The following is a 21,702-nucleotide window of genomic DNA, read 5'->3' as shown; positions in this document are numbered from 1 at the left end:
TACTGTCTCTTGTTAGGTACACAGCTTCTGTAGAACAAGGACATAGTGACATTTCCTTAGCAATGAGGGAGAAGCTATCTCCACAGGGGAACTTCCATACACTCAGAGGCTGCAGGCTGCCAGATCTGCAGATGCTGTGATAACAATCCACACAATCTCTGCTCTTCCTGTTGGTGTCTGTGTGTGTATGTGCGTGTCTGTGCACAAACATTATATTGGGTTTACTCACCATTTGGCCCCAAAGCCTAAATCATCTTGGGAGTGCAAAGGGACAAGCATTCAGATACTGCCCCCCTCCTGATTGGACTGCAGACTGTCCAATACAACATGGAAAATAAGGGCAAGTAGGTCAGGACAGTGAACTACTGGCAGAATGCTAGGTTTGCTGCACAACTTCTTCATGAAAGTGGATTGCAAAAACAGGGCAGCAGAAAATCGGGAAAGACCACCTGAATATCTAAACTTACTGACATGCGAAAGGGTATAAACAGCAGCAACTGAGAGAGTAAGGAGGACCTGGTTTATTGTAGAAAACTCAGGTACACTTTAAATACAATCAAAGTTCTATCAAATGCAAAGTGAGCTGATGTGTTTGATCATAACCCTCATTGATTCATTTGGTACTTGTTTATTAGCAGAGTATTTATTTACTATACTCAACAGGATCGTTTCTTTTCACAGATATAATTATACCAGAAATTACAGCTTTCATCATTCCAGGGTCCTGACGAGGTTTCTCCACAACGCTGCGATTGGTTAATTAGGTTGGGTTGAGTCACTGCCCAGTTTCTGCAAAGATATATAAAAAACACATGACCAAAAATCTCCACTTCCAGGGATTAAAGGAAATTTTTACTATATTAACAGTGCATGTCAATGAACGACAGAATTCTAATGGCCCTGGGCATTGACCAAAGTGTAGAGCACTTCAGTACAAGAGATCCTACTGTCTTACAAGTGAGATAGACAGACAGACAGACTCTGTTGCAAATATATGAAAAACACATGACCAAAAATCTCCACTTCCAGGAATTAAAGGAAATTTTTACTATATTAACAATGCATGGTAATGAACGGCAGGATTCTAATGGGCAGTGGGAAAAGTGTAGAGTACAACAGTGTTCCCCAACTCCAGTCCTCAGGGACCGCCAACAGGTCATGTTTTCAGGATTTCCTCAGTATTGCACAGGTGATGTAATTATTGTCGGTGCCTCAGACATTGCCACAGGTGTTCTTACCATAGGAGATCCTGAAAACATGACCTGTTGGTGGTCCCTGAGGACTGGAGTTGGGGACCCCTGGAGTACAAGATATCCTACTGTCTTACAACTTAAATAGGCAGACAAACAGACAGACAGACTCTGTTAATTGAGGTCAATGCACCAGATAGAAATGTCTCAGGGCGCGGTCACACGAGCGTAGGCATATTTACGTTCGCACGTGCGCAGCGTTTAATCGCCGGAAAGAACGTTTTTCGGCGATCATGACCAGAGCTAGAAAGCGTATTATCGTTTGTTCCTACTTTGCAAACTATCTTTTCGGCCATCGAATATGCGTTGGCGCGTATTTCGGTCGCATATGTTCCGGTTTTTTTTCGGGTTGCCGTTTTTACGCGCCGTAAAATCGCCCGTGCGAACGAATACATTGGAAACCAATGCCTCAGATGGTCACATTTATACGATTGGGCGCAAAAACGCGCCGTTTATGCGCTCGTGTGAACGCACCCTCAGGCTGATATGTAAATGATTACAGTTGTGGTGCAATTAGACACGGGGGTCTTGCTACCAGAGGACATAAAAGTGCTTCCCCTGTTGCCCTCAGAGGCTACTTTTGTGTAGTGGACCTCCTGTTGAGAGATCGTAGACCACTAGACGCCTCTACGATGCATTTGAAGACATTTTGCTCAGTTAACAGACTCTGACTATAATTGGAATGAGAGAATCTGGATGTCATTTCGATGATTTGCCTCCCATCTAGGCCATTCTGACCAAGCTGTTGGGAGGTGTTTGGAGCAGTGGTTACATGAAGGCACACACATATTGTGTACAGGCTCCGGACGGCCCAGACAGACCAATATTACTGAGGATTATTTGATCTGCTGACAAGTATGAGCACATGCAACAGATTTGTTGTCCACCATCCATACACAGGTGGCACCTTCATTATAGACCCCTGTTTTTGCACGGACTATTTTCACACACTTTTCAGAAAAAAATCTGGTGTCACGTTCCCATTGCATGTCCTGCCATTAACACCCCAAAACCATCGCCTTAGTTTAGAATAGTATTGTGAACGTGAAACCTGGACTTGTAGTGGCCCAGAATAAGGACCCCACATGTTTGTCTACCCCATGTGAGTGATTCATGTATGTCTGCGTGTGTGTATCTACCTTGTTGGTTTCTGTGATAGGTGTATTGACCTGCTCAGGTTTTCAAAGGGTCCATGTCTGGTATTTGTGTTACTGAACCTTAATGCATCTATGCCCCTGTCACCCTAACCTGCTTTGTGCTGTGTGATTGGCGATTGTGTAGGTTAGGGGCAGGCTAGGGGTGGAGTGGAAAGAAGGAGAGGATATGGGAGGAGAAATGTAGTTCGTGAAGGATGACTGATGGAGGAGGCTTCGGCTCCGACATTGCCATCCAGGCTAAGCTCAAGCTCAGCTTAACTGGGAAATGTAAGCCAGTGACAGTTTTGGAGAAGGAGTTGTTGGAGGATGTTGTGCACTCCCCTGCTTAACTGTAGAATTGTAAATCAGGACAGACTCCACAGCTGCGAGTTGGAGAACCAGCCAGGCATAAGTGAATGTATGGAATACCCACTAAGACAGCAGCGAAAGGGGTTTAGGAAATAGAGCAAAACTGTCCGTATGCTTCCCTCAATGTCCAAGAAAAAGCTCTCAGGACCCACCATCAGATAACTGAGACTGATGACTACTGTACCTTAGGGAAAGAGTGTTAGCAAACAAAAATTAATCAGTGACTGTTATGAGAAGAAGGTACCTGATTTATTGTAATCCAAGACTGTCATAGCATGTACTAAGAAATCAACGTTACAAGTCTTAAGTAAATTGTGTGCCTCCGGTTCAAACAACGCTTAGACTATTGACTCTTTATTTGGTTCTGATGTTTCATTACCCTAGGAGGCACTGACGTCACGTCGACATTCAAATTATTGTATTCATCATCACTGTTACTATCCTTGCCACTGTGCACAGCCAGGTTGGGCCGTGTCTGTATGTTCCGAGAGGGGACTGTAGAGCCACCATTGACAAACATCTTGCTCCACGCTGTCCCCCCACAAAAGGTCTGCGCCCGAGCGCCACAGGCTGCTACGGACTGGAAATATATTGTCTTTAGTTATGATTACAGGTTCTGTTTGGGTGCTGACAATGGTCGTTTTTGAGTATGGTAGCCTCATGGTGACACTAGGGACACTAACATCTCAGTGACGTGTAGGAAATCATGTGTCCTTAGGTTGCTTCTCATGGCTGAACTTCCAACAGGCATTTTTCAGTAGGATAATGCTTGCCTACACACGCCAAGGGGTTCCCAGGAATGCCTCTACCAGGGTGTTATACTTCCTAGGCCTGCCTAGGCAGATTTATTGCTGATTGAGCATTTATGTAACCAGCTGGGATGTCAGCTTCGGTAGCCTACAAGTGTGCAGGATGTAGAGACCCAGTTGTAACATCTGTGGGCAAAGTGTCGTAGAATATGTCTTCATGCCCGATCGTATTGCATCATTATGCATCCAGAGTAGAGGCGGCCCAACAGAACCTCCTTTCAATTGTACAGTTTTTCCCAATAAAATTATGATTTCACACTAATATTGTAATCACTTGCTTACATCATCATTACAATCACACATATAAGGTATCATTTAATTCCAACAACTCCTTCTGAGTGCACTATTTGTTTTGTAAATGAGTCTAGATAGATGGCGTAGCCATACTTACGTAAAGGTCACTTCTGTCCCATCTAACCACTTCCAGATGTGAATATTCTTGGGGTCTCGCCGCAGTCCTATCCAGTATCTTATGGAACCGGTAAACAATGTATTCACAGAATCCTACAATAAAGCATCAGCAAATATATGAAGCTAAATTTTACCTTGGAGTGGATTTTACCCTTCATTTCCATAACTACATTCAAAGTAAAACATGATTAGTTAAAAATTTTATATTTTATTTCTGTGTTTCGTTATTAGATAAAGTTAGTGGTCTCATTGGAGAAGAGTTTCAATACCTGTATCCGATGTCAACACTGAAGAAAAGGAGACCATTTTTTTCTTAGGTAAAATAACTTTTTATATGCTAACTAGCTGATATACCCAAAGTTAATTTGGTACAGATGTTTAACTGTTTTTCACAGGAAAATTTTATGAAGTGGTGGTTACTTCAGAGGAACCAATGAGTAAAATATCTATACACATAGAGGAGTGTTAGATTCTCCTCAGACTGCATGTACTGATGTGCCAGCCCTCCCACTCTCCTCACTTTTTACCCTTTAAAGGTATCACCCATTTTTATTCCAATTTAACCTCAGACTGGAGGTTGCAACCCCTTCTTAGCCTTAAAAGAATGTTCCATCCCTGCAGTCCATGATCGCTTCCTTATGTACTTTACAGCCTTCCAGTATTTGCACACAAAGGTCAGTTAGATTGTTCTCAGTATATACACATAGAGGTGAGGTAGATTCTTCTCAGTATATACACACAGAGCTGAGGTAGATTCTCCTCCGCATACAAATGATTTCCTTAGCCTTTATGGTTTCTGAGAAAAGAACTGTCATGTATGGCAGATTTTCAGTTTTTCACACTTAGAATTAAATACTGAAGTTGAGACCTGCTTACTTTTCCTATTAGGACATAAAGAATGGTTGTGGCAAATTCATGTTTGTGCGGTTCAGATGTGTGATATTAGTTACATAACATGGGGGGTCACTTATATTTGCCCTTAGAATTGAATAATCAATTTGTGACCCATTTACTTTTCCTATTTATGATTTAAAGAATGCTCATGCCAAATTTAACGCACGACACCAGAAAGTTACATAACATAAAGGGTCACTTACTTTTGCACTTAGCATTGAATAATCGAGTTCTGACCCCTTTACTTTTCCTATTTAGCACCTAGCGAATGGTCGTACCAAATTTCAAGTTTGAACGACATTGGGAAGTTGAAGAATTAGATTAGGTACATTGCATAGGGGTGCACTTACTTTGCACTTAGCATTGAATATCAAGTCGTGACCCCCTTATGTTTGTTATGTAGGACCTAAAACGTGGTTGTATCAAATTTCGCGCTTGTATGACACCAGAAAGTTACACAACATAGGGAGTCACTTACTTTTGCACTTGGCATTTAATAATCAAATTGTGACCCCTTGACTTTTCCTATTTAGCACCTATAGAATGGTCATGTCAAATGTCAAGTTTTTATGACATCCAGAAGTTAGAGAATTAGATTAGTTACATTATATAGGGGTTCGCTTACTTTTGCACTTAGCATTGAATAATCGAGTTGTGAGCCCTTTACTTTTCCTATTTAGGACCTAAAGAATGATTGCGCCAATTATCAAGTTTGGACGACAGCGGGAATTTTGAGAATTAGTGGTGAGTCAGTCAGTTATGGCTTTTGCCTTCATATATATAGATTTGTCAGACAGAGTCTATAAATGTAACGTAACACAGCTGTTTATTACATATATTTAGAAAACTCACAGATTTCTTCCTGTCCGTGATCATGGCAAGAAAGGAGTCAACTTTGTAGCATTCATTTCGGGCTCCATACCAAGTCATTTTTTCCTCCGAGAGGTAATAGCATGAAGAATCAATGGCATGCCAACCAACGGGACACGCGGTGCAGATTTTCTCTATGTAAAAGAGACAGTAAAAGAGACAGAAGTAAAAGGTCCAGGAGTTAGAGAGCAGCAATTGGATAAAAAGCAGATATCAACAGGTTGGTAACGGCATAGATTTTCCTTAGGGAGACCAGCTAGTGAGGAGACTTATAAGCCATGCATGTTAGTCTGGGAAATTTATGCAAATGGCAGATGGAGCAATGCCTCTATAGTACCACCTATTGGAAGGCAGCATTCTTGTAAGTCAATGTCAGACCTCTTAAGAAGACTTGTAACAATGACTGAATATAAGTCAAAGCCAGAGTCTTGTCCAGAAGGAGAAGATAACCATGCACAGACTGACTTTGGGTGATTTTGCCTCTCATCATTGCGCAGTAGGATGCTGGCTTGGCTGTAGAGGCGTTGGTCCATCTTTCCATTTGCATAGATATCAACAGTGATATATCTACTAGGCAGCGTATGTGACTAATGTGGGAGCTGTAGTGGAAGGGGCCTTACACTGAACTGCTTGCAATGAAATGTTCATATTGTATACCTGCACTGCCACTAGGGGGAGCTCACTGTGTATAGTTTTATACAAATCTCATTAAGTCTGAGATTAACTGTATATATGCTGCTGAGAGGGAAGGGGAACTATGTAAAATGTATGAGACAGGATTAGAGATAGCCCTCACCCTAGCCCACAGACTCCACAGCTAATTTTCTAAAACTACAGGCCAAGGTATAGAAGCTTGAGGTCACCTTCATAGGCACTTAGAATCATCTAGACATTGTCCTACCCATCAAATTACTGAGGTTGGCCACTTTTGTGTTCAGGTCGTCCTGCTCCTCCATAGCATGCTGCTGCAATTTGGAAACTGTAGATAGTAAGGTAGTACAGAAAATTTGTAACAGTTCAATAAATTCAATAATGATAATTATTTAATTAATGCAAATTCTGTAGGCCATGCACAATTATGATGGGAAGTAATGAGTTAAGTGCAGAAGACATTTTACTCATTACTTCCCATCATAGTTGTTCATGGCCCATCAAAGGCTTCCCATCACCTAAGGCAATGTTTTAATGTGATGCCCTCCTTCATGTACACAAGCATCTGAAAGTTAACCACTTCCTGACTACATCATGTAAATTTATATCATGCAGTCAAAAAGGGTGTATAGAGCAGGCTCAAGAGCCAAACCCACTCAATACCCATTGGCTATCAGCTGTTTTTTATGGCTAACACATCTGCTAGCAACTGCCGCAATTGGAGCCTGCTCTGATTTTGGCAGTTCACTGTTTAGATGCTGCAGTCAAATTGAGCTCCCACTGGTGCCCCATCAGAACCCCTGTGACTATGCCCAGAGCATAGCGAAGGCTTCAAAGGCTGCCTTGTATGGATGCGTATTAAGCCCTGCCTGTGGTAGGGCTTAGTAGACAATATTGAAAATTACTATATACAGTACTGCAATACGAAAATATTGCAGTATATACAGTAGTACAAGTGATCAAGATCGCAAGTTTAATTCCCTTGTGGGAACGAGAAAGCAATGTAGAAATAGCTTCAATAAAAGTAGTCCCTAACCTGCCAGGATAAAGAGGATCTCTGGAGGAGGATTGATTATTCAATCATTGTTATTAAAGCTTACATGGATATGGGGTGTTAGTGGGTCCCTAATCAGGGTCCTGTTAAACACCGGGTAAGTTCACATGTTACTTATCTAGCCAAAGGGGCTATATTTATTTAATACTCCCTGTGGGCGTTGTCCTTACATAGTTTTTGTTGTATCTTTCAATAAAAGTTTGAAAGCAGTTAAAAAAACAAATATTAAAAGTTGAAAAAACCCTTTTTCGCATTTTTCTCATAAAAAAATCTAAAAATACAAAAAAACACATAGTTTGGTATTGCCATGTTTGTAAAAGTCAACACTTTTAAATACTACACTATTCACCCCGCAGATTAAACACCATAAGAAAAAAGTATAGAATGCCAGAACTGTGTTTTTCTCTTGTTACCCCGACTCTGGAAGAATTAAATAAAAAGTGAGCAAAATGATAAATGTGCCAAAAATGGTGCCAAAAAACTCTTCCGCTTGCCCCACAAAAACCTGCCCTCAAACGGATGTGGAAGGCAGGAAGAAAAGAAGCAAGTACAAAAATGAAGAATCTCTGGTCTGGAAGAGGTTTATTTATTTAAGCACATTTATCACCAATCAACAGGATAGGTAATAAATGTATAATCTTTGGTACCCCCAGGGATCACAAGAAAAGTGGTCCCTGGATTTCCTTAGTTAGTGGAGCAGCAGTGTGGATCCATGACCACCGCTCCATTCACTGTCTGTGGAGATAGCCTAGTGCTGTGTGCTGCTTTTACAGTTAGTCCCAAGGAAGTGATTAGAGAGTCGTTCTCGTGATTTCTGGGGGTCCCAGGGATCAGTCTTCCAGTAATCATACTTTTATCACCTATCCTGTAGATTGCAGCATCTCTGGGGAATTACCTTGCAGATCTAGTGTCTTCAGTTCTCTACAGGTAGCTGAATCTGCAGAAACAGACAGACAATGGTTTGATTATAAAGATTATTGTACATTGCTGTATAAATGATAGCTCCTGAGTGGTACTGTAAGGTGCTCTTACATGTATGGCAGCTATCACAGGTAATGGCTGTAGTTTACTGTTAATTGCCACGGTGAACTTGGATTTGCAGCTTGAGAACAATGGCAAGTCCAAGTGCAGCCATAAGGAGTACCTGACACCACAAGCTCATGTGTAGTGATAAGCAAACTTTTCAGACGTTTTGCCGAATTTGAGCAAAAAGTTTTGTTTAGTCCAAATTAGTTCGAACAAAACCAGAAGTTTACCAATACCTCTAAAACTGATGTATAACATAGTGTAAGAGCCATAAACGTCCTGTATAACCCTCTTAGGTCATTTAGGAGTATATCTAAGTACAGTACCTTTAAGCGGTTTTAAGGCAAAGTTAATGAAGGAAAGAAGAAACAGAAGGAAATAATAAGAGAAAAAGGGAAAGGAAAAGAAAGAAAACTAAGGTGAGAGATGAAGAAGAAAAAGAAGCAAAAGTAGAAAGAAGGAAAAAGAAGAAGGATAAAGAAAGGAGAAGGACAAACTAGGAGATAAAAGAAGAAGAATGAAAAAGTATATAAAGAAGAATGCAAAAGTAAAAAGGAAAAAAAATAAAAAAGGTCACCTTAGAGTGTATGAAAGCATTTTGGAGCTGTTTAAGGGTGACTACCCACTACAGTTTTTTTCACTGCGAAAATCGCAGCGTTTTTTTTTTCTGCAGGGGTCTATGGGACTTGTAATGTTAAAATCGCGATCGCGCAAAATCGCAATTTACTGCGAAATCAGGATTTTTCGTGATCGCGATTTTAACATTACAAATCTTATAGACCCCTGCAGAAAAAAAAACGCTGTGAATTTCGCAGTAAAAAAAAACTGTAGTGGGTAGTCACCCTAAAGGCAAAAGTAATGAAGAAAAAAAATAAGAAAAATATAAAAAGAAGAATGGAAAAACAAAAGGTAAAAAAGAAGAAGAAAAAGAAAGTATAAGATGAAGAAGAAAAGATGCAACAGATAAAGGACAATAAAGAAGGAAAAAAATGTAAAAAGAATGGAAATGAATGAAGAAAGAGGAAAAAGAATGAAGAATGAAGTAGGGGGAAGAAAGATAATGAAGAAGAAGAATTATTATTTTAGAGGGTTCGGCGAAGACAAACTGCTTGAGGTTCAGGTTTGTGCTGAAACAAACTTTTAGAATAGTTCGACTCAAAATAGGGTTCTAATGTTTCGGTTCGCTAAAACACTACTCATCTGTAGCAGCAACCATAAGTTGACCATAGACATTAGTGCATACAATCTCTTGTCCTCCGAGACCTCCTGACTGTTCAGTAATGTCTCTCATTGGACTAAACAGTGATTCGACAAGACAAGCAGTACCAGGAGTGTCTGGCAGCTGCCCATTCCTCTCCATCCAAAAAAATAACTTGCCCATTTGGCTAAGCCAATCTTGCCTGACAACTCTTTTATGCCTATGGCTAGCTTATCATTGTGAGAAGGTATCTCTTCCAGTGTAATTCTTCATTATGCTAACGCCAACTTCAGTCAGTGTTTAGTTTTAGAATCATGCAGTAATTCATTCCATAGTATATCTGTTTAAGGATTGAAACTCCATTTTCAAGTTATAGAGCCCAAATCCTCTGATCTTCCTCACACAGCCATAGAGTTAAATGATTCTGGCGACTTTTGGAACAGAGCTGAACTGAATGATGAAGATTTGGGAAACTGAACAAAGTTGGTTATAAAGAAGTTGATGCCATCTGGATTGCCTGGTGGCTCCTTGAAGAAGCTTTAGACAAAGTTCCTTTGATTTCTTAGTTTAGCACCATTCTCACGTGAAAACATTCTTCCACCATTTCTTATACTTACTTAATACCCATACGACGATGATCAGGATTATACAGATCAGCAAGATCAAAGCACAGAGAACTATTGTGAATACTATAGACCTGCTCTTCCCGAAACAGGATTCAACTAGAAAAGAAAAGGAAAGAGGTTTATGCTCATGTTATTAATCCCTCCACAATCTGCTGCTTCTTTATTAGCTATTGTGTAAACCTCCCCGATGGTCCAATAATTAAATATTAAGTCAAATCACTGAAAAAAGGGATCAAATCCATACAAAAATTACTGAAAAAGCCCATTCTTACTGATACAAAGACACATAGCAGGTACAGCCATCAGTTCCCAGTAGCTTGCAGAAAGACCAATTGCTACATGGAGGTGATTGCACAGATGCAAAATACCAATAGACAACCACTCATACACCTAGCATAGATTGGGGACTGCATAGTATTATACTAGTGCACAGGTAAGGCTTGTATAATATGTCAATCAAACAGGTACATGTAGTGCACCATGCAGGCTTACAGCCTATTACTGACGTTCATACGATTATACCAGGCTGTCCCACACATTCCAAGTGTACCACACAAAGACTTTACATCCCAGACTCTCCCAGTATCTCAATGCCAGATTTCTTCTGCAAAAACAGATATTGGTTGATATTTTGGTCAAAATATATAAGCTCGCAGTCCGCTTCAACGGTTCACACGCCTTGTGAGTCCCAGTGCTTTGTGTGATTAGGAGGTGCAGGACATCCTGCTTGATCTAATAGCATTGGCGTCCCTAAAGGACTGTAAACCTGTATTATTTTCCCCAGAAATTAGGAATATTGGCTTCCACCTCATTGGAGTTATTTTGTCTTCTTCTGGATCAACATTGGGGAGTGGGGGTTATCGGTTGAACTAGATAGACATATGTCTTTTTTTCCGCCTTACATACTATGTTACCAGTCTATGGGTTCTAACACTGAAGTAGCACCAGGATTAATAAAATGAGTCTTTTTGGGACAGACAGAAAGATCTCCCACTCCTTAAAGGGGTTCTGTCATTAGAAAAAAAAAATCTATACTTACCTATTCCTCCCCAGTCAGTCTTCTTACTACATCTTCTCCTCCCCAATCTTCTCCTGGCTCCTCCAGTCCCCCGGTTCACCTCACCTCACCTCCAGCCAGCCTGATCCTCTTCTTCCTTCTTCTTCTCGGTATTCTGCTTCCTGCAGGGTCAGTGTACTGCCTAGCAGGGAATGCTGAATCCTATGCTGGGCTATTGTTGAGACTGCACATTTGCGCTGTCTCGCCGCGAGTGTTCATATACTATTGGCATGAGACAGTGCACATTTTGGCAATAGCCCACCATAGGATTCAGCATCCCCTGCTAGGCCTACACTGACCTGCAGGAAGCAGAATGCCGTCAATGTATCAATGTATGTAATGTCACAGGAAGAAGAGGATCCGGCTGTCTGCAGGTGGGGTAACCGGGGCACTGCAGTAGCCAGGAGAAGATCCTCAAGCAGAAGATGCGGTAAGAAGACTGACGGGAAAGGAATAGGTAAGTAATGATTTTTTTTTTCTAATGACCGAACCCCTTTAAGTCAACAATCTTCTGCACACCAGTTTTTCTCTCATTACAGTCACTGGAGTACAGCAGTGTCTGAATGATCATTTTGCTGAATGCTGGTACAATATGTATTAAACTACTAGTGTTGGTAATATTTGTTTGTGCTTTTCAGATTAGTTTACATACATATTGTCATAGGAAGCATATCAGTTTTCAATTAAAAGAGCCCACAGGTTAATCAAAAATTGCATGAAAACATAAAAAGAGAAGACATATTTTTACATGCTCATTTGCCAAGCAAAACCAAATTTTATTAATTTGACAAAAACATTTTTGAACATCTCCAGTCAAGCTGTAATGTTAGCCCCCACATTTAGACATTCCAAAAGTCAGAAAATTTGATTTAGATTGATATTGATTCACTGTCCCCTCAAGAACTGAGTTTAATGAGCGAACTTGTGTTTTGAGTAGGATATGATGACAGAAAGATAGATAGATAGATAGATAGATAGGAGAGAGATATAAGATAGATAGATAGATAGATAGATAGATAGATAGATAGATAGATAGATAGATATGAGATAGATAGATGATATGAGATAGATAGCTAGATAGATATTAGATAGATAGATATGAGATAGATATGAGAGAGAGAGAGATAGATAGATAGACAGATAGATAGATAGATAGATAGATGGATAGATAGATAGATAGATAGATAGATAGATAGATAGATAGATAGATATGAGATAGATAGATGATATGAGATAGATAGCTAGATAGATATTAGATAGATAGATATGAGATAGATATGAGAGAGAGAGAGATAGATAGATAGACAGATAGATAGATAGATAGATAGATAGATAGATAGATAGATAGATAGATAGATAGATATACAGATACTTTACATTTGCCCTTTTCAGCCGGTCCATTGTTTTCCATCGCCTTATATACTTCCAAACCAATGAAACGATCGTCATTTTTCAAATGCCCTGCGAAAGAGAACCAGAATAAAGAAGAGGATCGTCGGCTCTTCGTACCAGTATAACATATTCTTACTGTCTCACCAGAGCAGTCATAAGTGTATTGTCTCCGTCTTACCAGTGCTAACAGTATTCACATTCATTCTCCTCTCGGCTCCTCTTCCCTGATCTCATATACGGAATCCTTCTCTGTAACCAATCGCTCTGCACTTTATAAACCCTCTGGACGGGGAAGAGGAAGGAGACTGTAAAGAAGGGGATTTTTAATAAATCAACAGTCCTGCATTCCGCACCCCGAGTATTCTATAATTAATATTATTATGTATGCAAATAGGGACTAAAAATATTCACACAGCCTGTGTTCTAGTTTAGGTCTAATTCATCGGCTGCTTTCAGTTTTACTTTTGCCAATGTAGTATCTATTGGGAAATGTAAAAGATATTGAAAAAAGTGACACAATCAAAGGTGCTAAAAGTATTTTCGCCCTCCAATTCCCATTTCATTTGTCCCCTTAGTAATCCCATTGGTCAAAGGAGGAATGACAGAGTTATAATCTAAATCAAGCATCTAGATGCAGTCTGTTCCTCTTGACTGATATATGCCTTGCATCTAAGGAGATCAAGTAGTCCTTGGTGTGTACTGTTATCTATCAACAATTCAGACTGAAGGGGACAGAGAAATGTTAGGAGACCAAGTCATTTTCAGTCTTAAAGCCTGAACTGAGGACTTTCTAGTATCTATTTGTATCCGGAAGATAGCTTTTGCTGATAAACAAACAACCTCTCCCCGTATTGGGGTCTGGCTACTCGTAAACTCCCCCCAAAAGCTGTTACAACTAAGAGAACAATACAAACGTACTCTATGTCAGGACGACATTTTGTCTACTTTGATATGAGTATAAACACATGAGTATAAATGCAGTATATGTTGGATGACAACTACACAGACCTCAGCGTATGTCTGGAGTGATCAACTAACATTATTGTAAGTTGTCTGGTGGGCTCAGTGACTTCCTGATGATCCACAACATTCGCGGAAAAATGCGTTGACGATTTTGGCATCAGAGCTCAAAAATTCAAACATTAGAGATCTAAATTACATCCATGTTATCTATACTCCTAGTGTGGGAATTTAGAAGTCTCTACCATCAGAACTTCCAATAAGGGTATATCAAAGGGATACACAAGTCTTCACTTTTGGAGACTAGCTATCTATAGACTATACCCCGGTGGGATAAAGCATTCTTATCCACAGTGATTGACACCAACTCTATGCATGTTTGAATGTTTGTATGTTCACTAGTGTTTGCCGCCTATTACAGACCTAAGGACGTTACCTAGGCCATGTTGTTAGTGCTGAAGGAGTGTGAAAAGACCCAGAAAAGACACAAGCTTAAAGGACATCCCAAGGAACAACAAAGAAAACCTATACTGAGAAGAAGCACAAGAACTCGCCTTCCAACAGCTGAAAGAGAGACTGACTACTCCCCCAATATTGGGATACCTGGCTACAGCCAACCACTCCGTCTGTATAGGTGCCAGTTCCAGAAGACTAGGAGCCATCCTTAATCAAATACAAGACGGAAAACAAAAAGTAATTTCCTTTGACAGTCGCTCACTGAAGGGCGCAGAACATAACAACGAGAATTATTGCTCCTTTAAACTGTAGTTCCTTGCATTAGTTTGGGCAGTAACCGAAAAATGTAAAGATTATTTGGCTGCTTCCTCCTTTGTTGCATATACAGACAACCCAAATACTGCAAAATTAGGAGCTTTAGAGCAAAGATGGGCTTCAAGACTCGAAAACTTCAATTTCAGCATTAAGTACCATGCTGGTAAAGCAAATGAGAATGCCAATGCATTATCTCGTCTACCAACAACTACAGGCCCCAATACAGAAGAAGACCAGTGAGAAGAAACAGAGATGTCAAACTTCTATAACCGTCACACCAATCACCAAATTTACTGTCACTGTTCCCATGAAAGACTTAACAGCTAAAACCACCGCAGCGTTATTGTTGAAAAAATTCCTGCTGCCATATGGATCACCTGAAGAAATCTTTACTGACCGCGAACCAGCGGATGAATCTCAACTGTTCAAAGAACCATGTGACCTCTACATTTGCACCAAGTTAAGAACCACCAATTATCATCCCCAAGGAAATGTACTGTGCAAGAAATTTAACCAAACCATCTTGGACCTATTGCACACCATTCCACTGCAAAAGAAAGCTGATTGGCCCAAATCAGCCAAGTTGATTTACACCAATAACAATACTATCCCTTGTTCAGCTGGATACATACTCATGCTTGGCAGACAAGGAAAGTTACCTACAGATCTGGCAATAAGAATACGAGTTCCAGATGAGATCAATCCGCTACTATCTACCAACTGAGTCAATGATCATCAAAATCGCCTAAAAGAAGCTCAAAGCATTGTAGATACCAGAATGGAAGACATTCACCAGGAACAAAAGACAGACTTTAACAAACAAGCCCAAGCCGAACCCTTAAAGAAAGGAGACCACATTTGGCTAAAAAAGGAACACAAAACTGGAAAACTTGATTCCAGATGGAAAATCCAACCCTACGCCATCCTTTTCATTTCATTCCCAGACTGAAACTTGTATCAAATTGCCCAAAAAGACCCAAATTCATCCACAGAAACAGACTAAAGTTGTGTGTAACCAAATCCCAAGCTTCTGAAAAACAGAGACAAGAAAGAGAGTCACCTCTAAATACAGAACTAGACCAGAGAACGTTGGAGTTACCCCTGATTTTCCAAAGATCAACATTGCTAAAAATAGCAACACCTGCTGTGGACTTATAGACAATGACAATGAACATCCAGTCCGACGTTGCAAATGGAGCACCAAAGGACAATTGTCTGCCCGATATCAGGACTGAACTTCATGTTTATTCTTCTATTTTACTGTTTACCATATGCAATTCTACATGTTTCGTCCGTCTGCAACTAAGAGACTACTCAGTGACATGCTCTACTGTTGATTACAAGATTGTACCCTGAGAGACTACTCAGCGATCCGATAGCGTTTTACTATTAAGGTTTGCACCCCGAGTGACTACTCGGAACCCAGTTTCAGTTTTGTTTCCTCCTTGTTTCTTCTTTTGTTTGTGTGTCCCATACTGCACCTGGGAACAATATTGCAAACAGGTAGTTGTGGGGGTTTTAGAATCATGTTTAAGCAACACTGGTGATAGTCACTGTGATACCAGTTTAGCTAACTTCCACTCGCACCATTCTCATTCCATCTGGCGCGCTGCATGACTAATCAGTGAGGGGAGATTAAGCTTCAACTATTTTTTTAACTTTTACGTGATTGCCATTATCCATTGGATACCGGCAATCATGTAACCTTGGGCTGCTCACTGTGGCCATCGGTCACTGCTCCAGGCTCTCGGCTACCTTTAGTAGCCAGGAGCAAGGAGATTTTAAATTTCCCAAGTCCTCCCCAGCTTCTGCGCTTGCATCCACCATTTTTCCGACTGGCGCATGCGCCAAAGCTGTGGAGAGGTCCATGGATAAGGATCCCATCAGGGGACATCGCCGAAGGCCTTAGGTAAGTAATTTCCCGTCCCCTCATGGATCGGATCCATGATGGGAGGTAAAACTTTAACTTTTTTTAACTGTTACATGATTGCCGTTATCCATAGGATAACAGTGATCACGTGACAAGGGACTGCATACCACGGGCCCCCGTGAAATCTCCAGGCTCTCGGCTATGTTTGGTAGTCAGGAACTGGGAGATTTTAAATAACCTCAGTAATCCGTGGATTTTGGTGACAGGCGCATACACAGAAGCCAGGGTAGGTTCTGTGGATAAATCCAGGGGCCTTAGGTAGAATTTCATCTTCCCTTATGGTTATGTGAGGAGAGATGACACAAACTTTTTTTTCACTTTTTTTTTTTACTTTACATGATTGCCGTTATTCATAGGTTCCGGTAACATCTCCCTGCTCTTTGCTATTCATGCTAGCTGGGACCCAGAAGATTTTAAATCTCCCGGATCCTCGACTTTCTGCGTATGCGCCCGACATTTTACGTCAGGTCCTGGAAGGAACAAAATGCCGTGGGACATCACGGAGGACAGAGGTGAGTAGTTTCAGCCTTCCTCATGGATCCGATCCATTAGGAAAGTTGAAACTTTAACTTTATTTGACTCTTTATTTACTTTTATGAGATTGCTGTTATCCATTGCATAACGATGATCGCGTGAACGGGGATCACATTTCACGGCCCTTCAAGACAGCTCCAGGCTGTCGGCTACCTCCGGCTGATAGCAAAGAGCTGTCACGTCCACAGCCCCTGTGGCTTTAATTCCCAGGACGAGCATGTTTTTATGGCCCTGGGGATTAAAGCTCAGAAAGCCAGGATATAAAAAAGTATATGGATGTTCAATAGGGTGATAATAATTATAATACAGAGTGACAATATCTTCGGCAGCATTTTACAAATCAGAGGGTGCATTCACAAAATCAGACATTACATACAGTAGTACACTAATACATAATAGAAGGGAGGGTCCTGCTCTCAAGAGTTTACAATCTATGAGGAAAGAGAGGAGACACAAGAGGTACAAGTGTTTGTTCTGTACAATGGTTCAGCCATCTTTTATATAAATAGGGCAGTATACAGAAAGCTGTATGAGCCGTCATCAACCGGCATCTGGGTATGTACAGATATGAAGCCTAAAATCATTAGCATAATAGAGAGCAAATGCATTGATAAACATGTCTATGGTTGCACACGTTCTACCCATCAAACTTTTTCTATAGCATTGTAAGGGAAGGTTCTGCCCAGTGGCCACCATAGTGTTATGTATTCAAAATGGAAATCTCACATTCCACGAAGCAGCATACCCTACTGAGGTGGTAATTAAAATGTGTTTTCATTTATCTAAGCCCCTCCATGGAAATGGGCACATTTCATTGGTAGTAAGTACAAATCCTTCATCAGCTATGATGATAAATGGCGTGGGACGGTCAGATGATCCTGGCAGTATCCTAGCAGGTGGGACACCTAGATGGTTTTGAATAAGTCGTTAACCCATTCTGGAAGCTCTGAGGATACAAGCATCTGCAGTGCTTCTATAGGACCTGATGTCTACAATTACAAACTTGTAGTTACTATAGCCCACAGCCAACAGCACTACAGAGAAATATTGTTTGTATTTATAGAATTAGGACCCTGAGCAGTTTGGAAATTACATAGAAAACAGGAAACCTTCAGCTGTTTTCAGCCAATGAATTTCAGTTGGCTCTGGCATCACTGATGGCTGAAAACAGGTAGCATCACAGGTGGAGTGGACTATTCTGCCAATGGTGGACCTCCCCAACAAATGAATATGCCGTTGCCAGAAACATATAAAAAAGGTTGAAGAATGCACAATTTTAGCCACTTACATAATGCAAAGGCAAATATTTTTTTAAAGGGACACCGTCACCATGGAACAGCACCATAAACTAATATAGTACTGTTCCGCATTGTGACACGGAGACGGAGGACATGGTTTTTATACTCACCCGCTTTCCAGTTCCCATGTGATCTGAATTTTTTTACTCTTTTTAGACTAAAAAACCTGCCGCACAAGCTATCTTTGTAGGCCGAGTAGCCACCACTGTGACCAGTCTAGAGTTGACTAACCCACGCAGGCTACTTCTGCCAAATCCTGCTCAATGCGCATTCTTCTTTTAAAGTCTATGGGAGAGTGCGTGCACACTGGTCTGAAAACAGTCAAGCTTTCAGATCCGGTGCAGACTTAACAGAAGGACACTGCAAGAAACAGGAAGTGGGTGAATATTAAAACCACATTCCCCAGCTCCCTGACACCACCTGGAACAACACTATAACTTAGTTTATGGTACTGTTCCATTGGATTCATTCTTAGGGTGCACAAAATACGCCAGCAAATTAATGAACCTGACGACGCACCATTTGCCGAATGCCTAGACCTAGGATGGGTCATCATAGGCAATGTCTGTATTGACAAGATGAAAAAGCCAATCAAGATTTCCTTATTTAAAACACACATCTTGCCAAATGGTCGCAGTACTTATTTTCATCCATGCCCACACCATTATCGGGTGAAGGAGAAACTGACCAACAGTAAGTGGCATCATGAGCAACAAGACAGCACGAACACTTTCCTCTGGGACGGCAGTCTTGGATCAACAGCGTTCAATACAACAAGTGACAACAACAAGTTGGCACCTGCTAGAGAAGACATTGATTTCTCAAGGTCATGGAAAGAGTATTCACCCAAGATGATTCCAATAGCTTGTTAGCTCCCTTACCCTTCCGTTTTCGAAGAGTAAAACTACCTAACAATAGGCAGCAAGCTACCACTACATTCTCCTCTCTGAAACACACTCTTGAGAGAAAACCAGTAATGGAGAAACATTTTGTAAACTTCATGCAGAAGATATTCGATAGAGACCATGCAGAACCTGCACCACCAGTAAGGGAAGGAGAAGAATGGTGGTACCTTCCGTCCTTTGGCGTGTATCACCCCCGCAAGCCTGAACAAATCAGAGTCGTGTTCAATTCCAGCGCTCAGCAGGAAGGTGTCTCTCTCAACAACCTGCTTCTCACAGGCCCTAACCTAAACAACAGCCTCATGGGCATTCTAATTCGCTTCAGACAAGAGCCCATTGTGGTTATGGCCAACATCCAGCAGATGTTCCATTGCTTCGTCGTTAAGGAAGATGACAGAAACTATCTCAGGTTCCTATGGCACAAGGACAATGATGTCAACAAAGAGGCCATAGATTACCGGATGAAGGTATATGTCTTCGGCAACAGGCCATCACCTGCTGTAGCAATCTATGGACTGAGAAGGATAGCCCAAGAAGGTGAGAAGGAGTACAGATCTGATGCTCTTCAATTCGTTGAGAAGAACTTCTACGTATATGATGGACTTAAAACCTTACCCACAAGTGTAGAGGTGTTTGATCTCCTCCCAAGAACCAAGGAAATGCGGTCTGTTGGGAACCTTAGACTTCAACAGCAAGGAACTAATGAAGGCCTTTCCATCTGACGATCATGCAATCAATTTGCGGGACCTTGACCTCAGCTCTGAAGTTCTTCCTATACAACGCAGCCTAGGATTGCTGTGGAATATCGAACAAGATAAATTTATATATCAAGTGTTAGCTTGCGACAAACCTTTCATTAAGCATGGAGTTTTATCGGTTGTGAACAGTTTTTATGGTCCTCTCGGGTTCATAGCCCCCATCAATATTCAGGGCAAGATACTTCTGAGACAGCTTACTACCGAGAATATGAATTGGGATGTTCCTTTTCCCGTCGAGAAATAACAAAGGTGGGAAAAATGGAAAAGGTCCGTGAAAGTATTAGTACAACTCAATACCGCGCTGTTATGCTCCCAGTTCTCTTTCAGCTGTCGTCAAAAGGGAAATTCACATCTTCTCTGATGCATCAATGAAAACCATAGCTGCAGTGGCCTATCTACTATAATGCTTTATTCATAGTACTGGTCTCCCTATATATAAGAGAATAGGCTCTTGGACCGCTAAAATTACGCCACTGCTCAGGTAACATGTCTAGCAAATAATATAATGCAACCTAAGGGAGTGGGTGTTGCTCAGAGAATGCCTGGTCACAAGCCTTACCAGGAACTTGGTACCAGGGATTTTGAGCAGGCCATAGAGAAGACATCGTCCACTTGCTGCTTATCAACTTTATTAACAGAAACAACTGCTCACTTGTTTGGAAGATGTCCGGTTCCGAGTCAGGAGTATTGAAGCACTAGCGCCACATTAGTACTGTGATCTTGACATCCGGATCAGCTCTTAAGGATATTCAGGCTGATTCAGCCAAGTTCCAACTGGGAAACAAACCTTTAGTGGGTATTAGTGTATCTTGACGCCAACATCTAGTAAAGCTGCAGAGAGCAATGACAGGCCGGTGACGCCCCCTGACCTAGTCCGAGCGCAGGATCAGCCCTCTGTCCCAGGCAGAGGCTGTAACTGTCCCGGCCCAGGGAGGAAGGGGACACAGTGTCACAGGCAGCCACCGCTGTTGCCTCCATGCTGGCCCCCAATATGTGACAGTGACATCTCTGGGAAAGAGGGGCGACCTTCTGTGCCTGCGCTGCCAAAGAGCCTCCAGGGCGATCTATGCTTCTTATTGTAAACCCTTTTTTCCCCCCATGTCTGCTTTGTGGGCTCCCAGGACCTGCAGGCCACGACTCTGTGCAGCAAAACAGGTACAGGGGGCGTAACCCCCCTGTCAATCTTGCCTCCACCAGGCCTTCCTGGTGGCGTCAAGATACACTTATACCCCTTTAGTGTCCCTTGGGCTAACAACATGGTTACGAAAGCCCAGTAAAACCAAAATACTGTGACTATCTCTGCCGCTGCTTCTTGCACCTATCGCGCCAATACAAAATGCTGCACCTCATCTTTGCCAGAACTTCTTTTCTAGAAGCAGATTCTGTGTGCATTCACATGCTACAGTATCCCTCCATTAGACCTAATATATGAACTGTTGCAAAAAATCAATAAAATATATCAGAACTCCCAAAACATAACAGAACCGCACCTTACATTCCCCGTCCTCTTCTTTGGTTGCCCTCCTTAGGCAAAAAGGAGACATCAGCAATAAACACAAATAACAAGGAAGAGTCTGAAACACAACTATTGCAGGAGAGGGGGAAAGCTTTCAAAATATTCTAAATAGAGATGAGCAAGCATGCTCATTTAAAGGGTTTGTCCCGCGCCGAAACGTTTTTTTTTTTTTTCAATAGACCCCCGTTCGGCGCGAGACAAACCCGATGCAGGGGTTAAAAAAAAACCTGGACAGTGCTTACCTGAATCCCCGCGCTCCGGTGACTTCTTACTTACCTTGTGAAGATGGC

At 41.4% G+C, this 21,702-nt stretch overlaps 1 protein-coding gene across 1 annotated transcript; it reads right to left on the bottom strand.

The window, feature by feature from the left end:
- Positions 1-498: 498 nt before the first annotated feature.
- LOC136612705 (hepatic lectin-like) lies at positions 499-13,049 on the bottom strand. Its single transcript, XM_066593244.1, has 8 exons — positions 12,922-13,049; positions 12,729-12,812; positions 10,286-10,390; positions 8,340-8,381; positions 6,641-6,718; positions 5,722-5,873; positions 3,956-4,068; positions 499-789 (listed from the first exon to the last, which is right to left on the bottom strand). The coding sequence occupies exons 1-8, from the start codon at positions 12,944-12,946 to the stop codon at positions 657-659; spliced, it is 732 nt and encodes a 243-aa protein (XP_066449341.1). The 5' UTR covers positions 12,947-13,049; the 3' UTR covers positions 499-656.
- Positions 13,050-21,702: the final 8,653 nt, after the last annotated feature.

This window comes from Eleutherodactylus coqui, chromosome 2 (assembly GCF_035609145.1).
Source record: "Eleutherodactylus coqui strain aEleCoq1 chromosome 2, aEleCoq1.hap1, whole genome shotgun sequence".
In the NCBI taxonomy this organism is placed as follows: Eukaryota; Metazoa; Chordata; class Amphibia; order Anura; family Eleutherodactylidae; genus Eleutherodactylus; species Eleutherodactylus coqui.
Note: the sequence above shows the minus strand (reverse complement) of the source record. Positions and strands in the feature narration are given on the sequence as shown.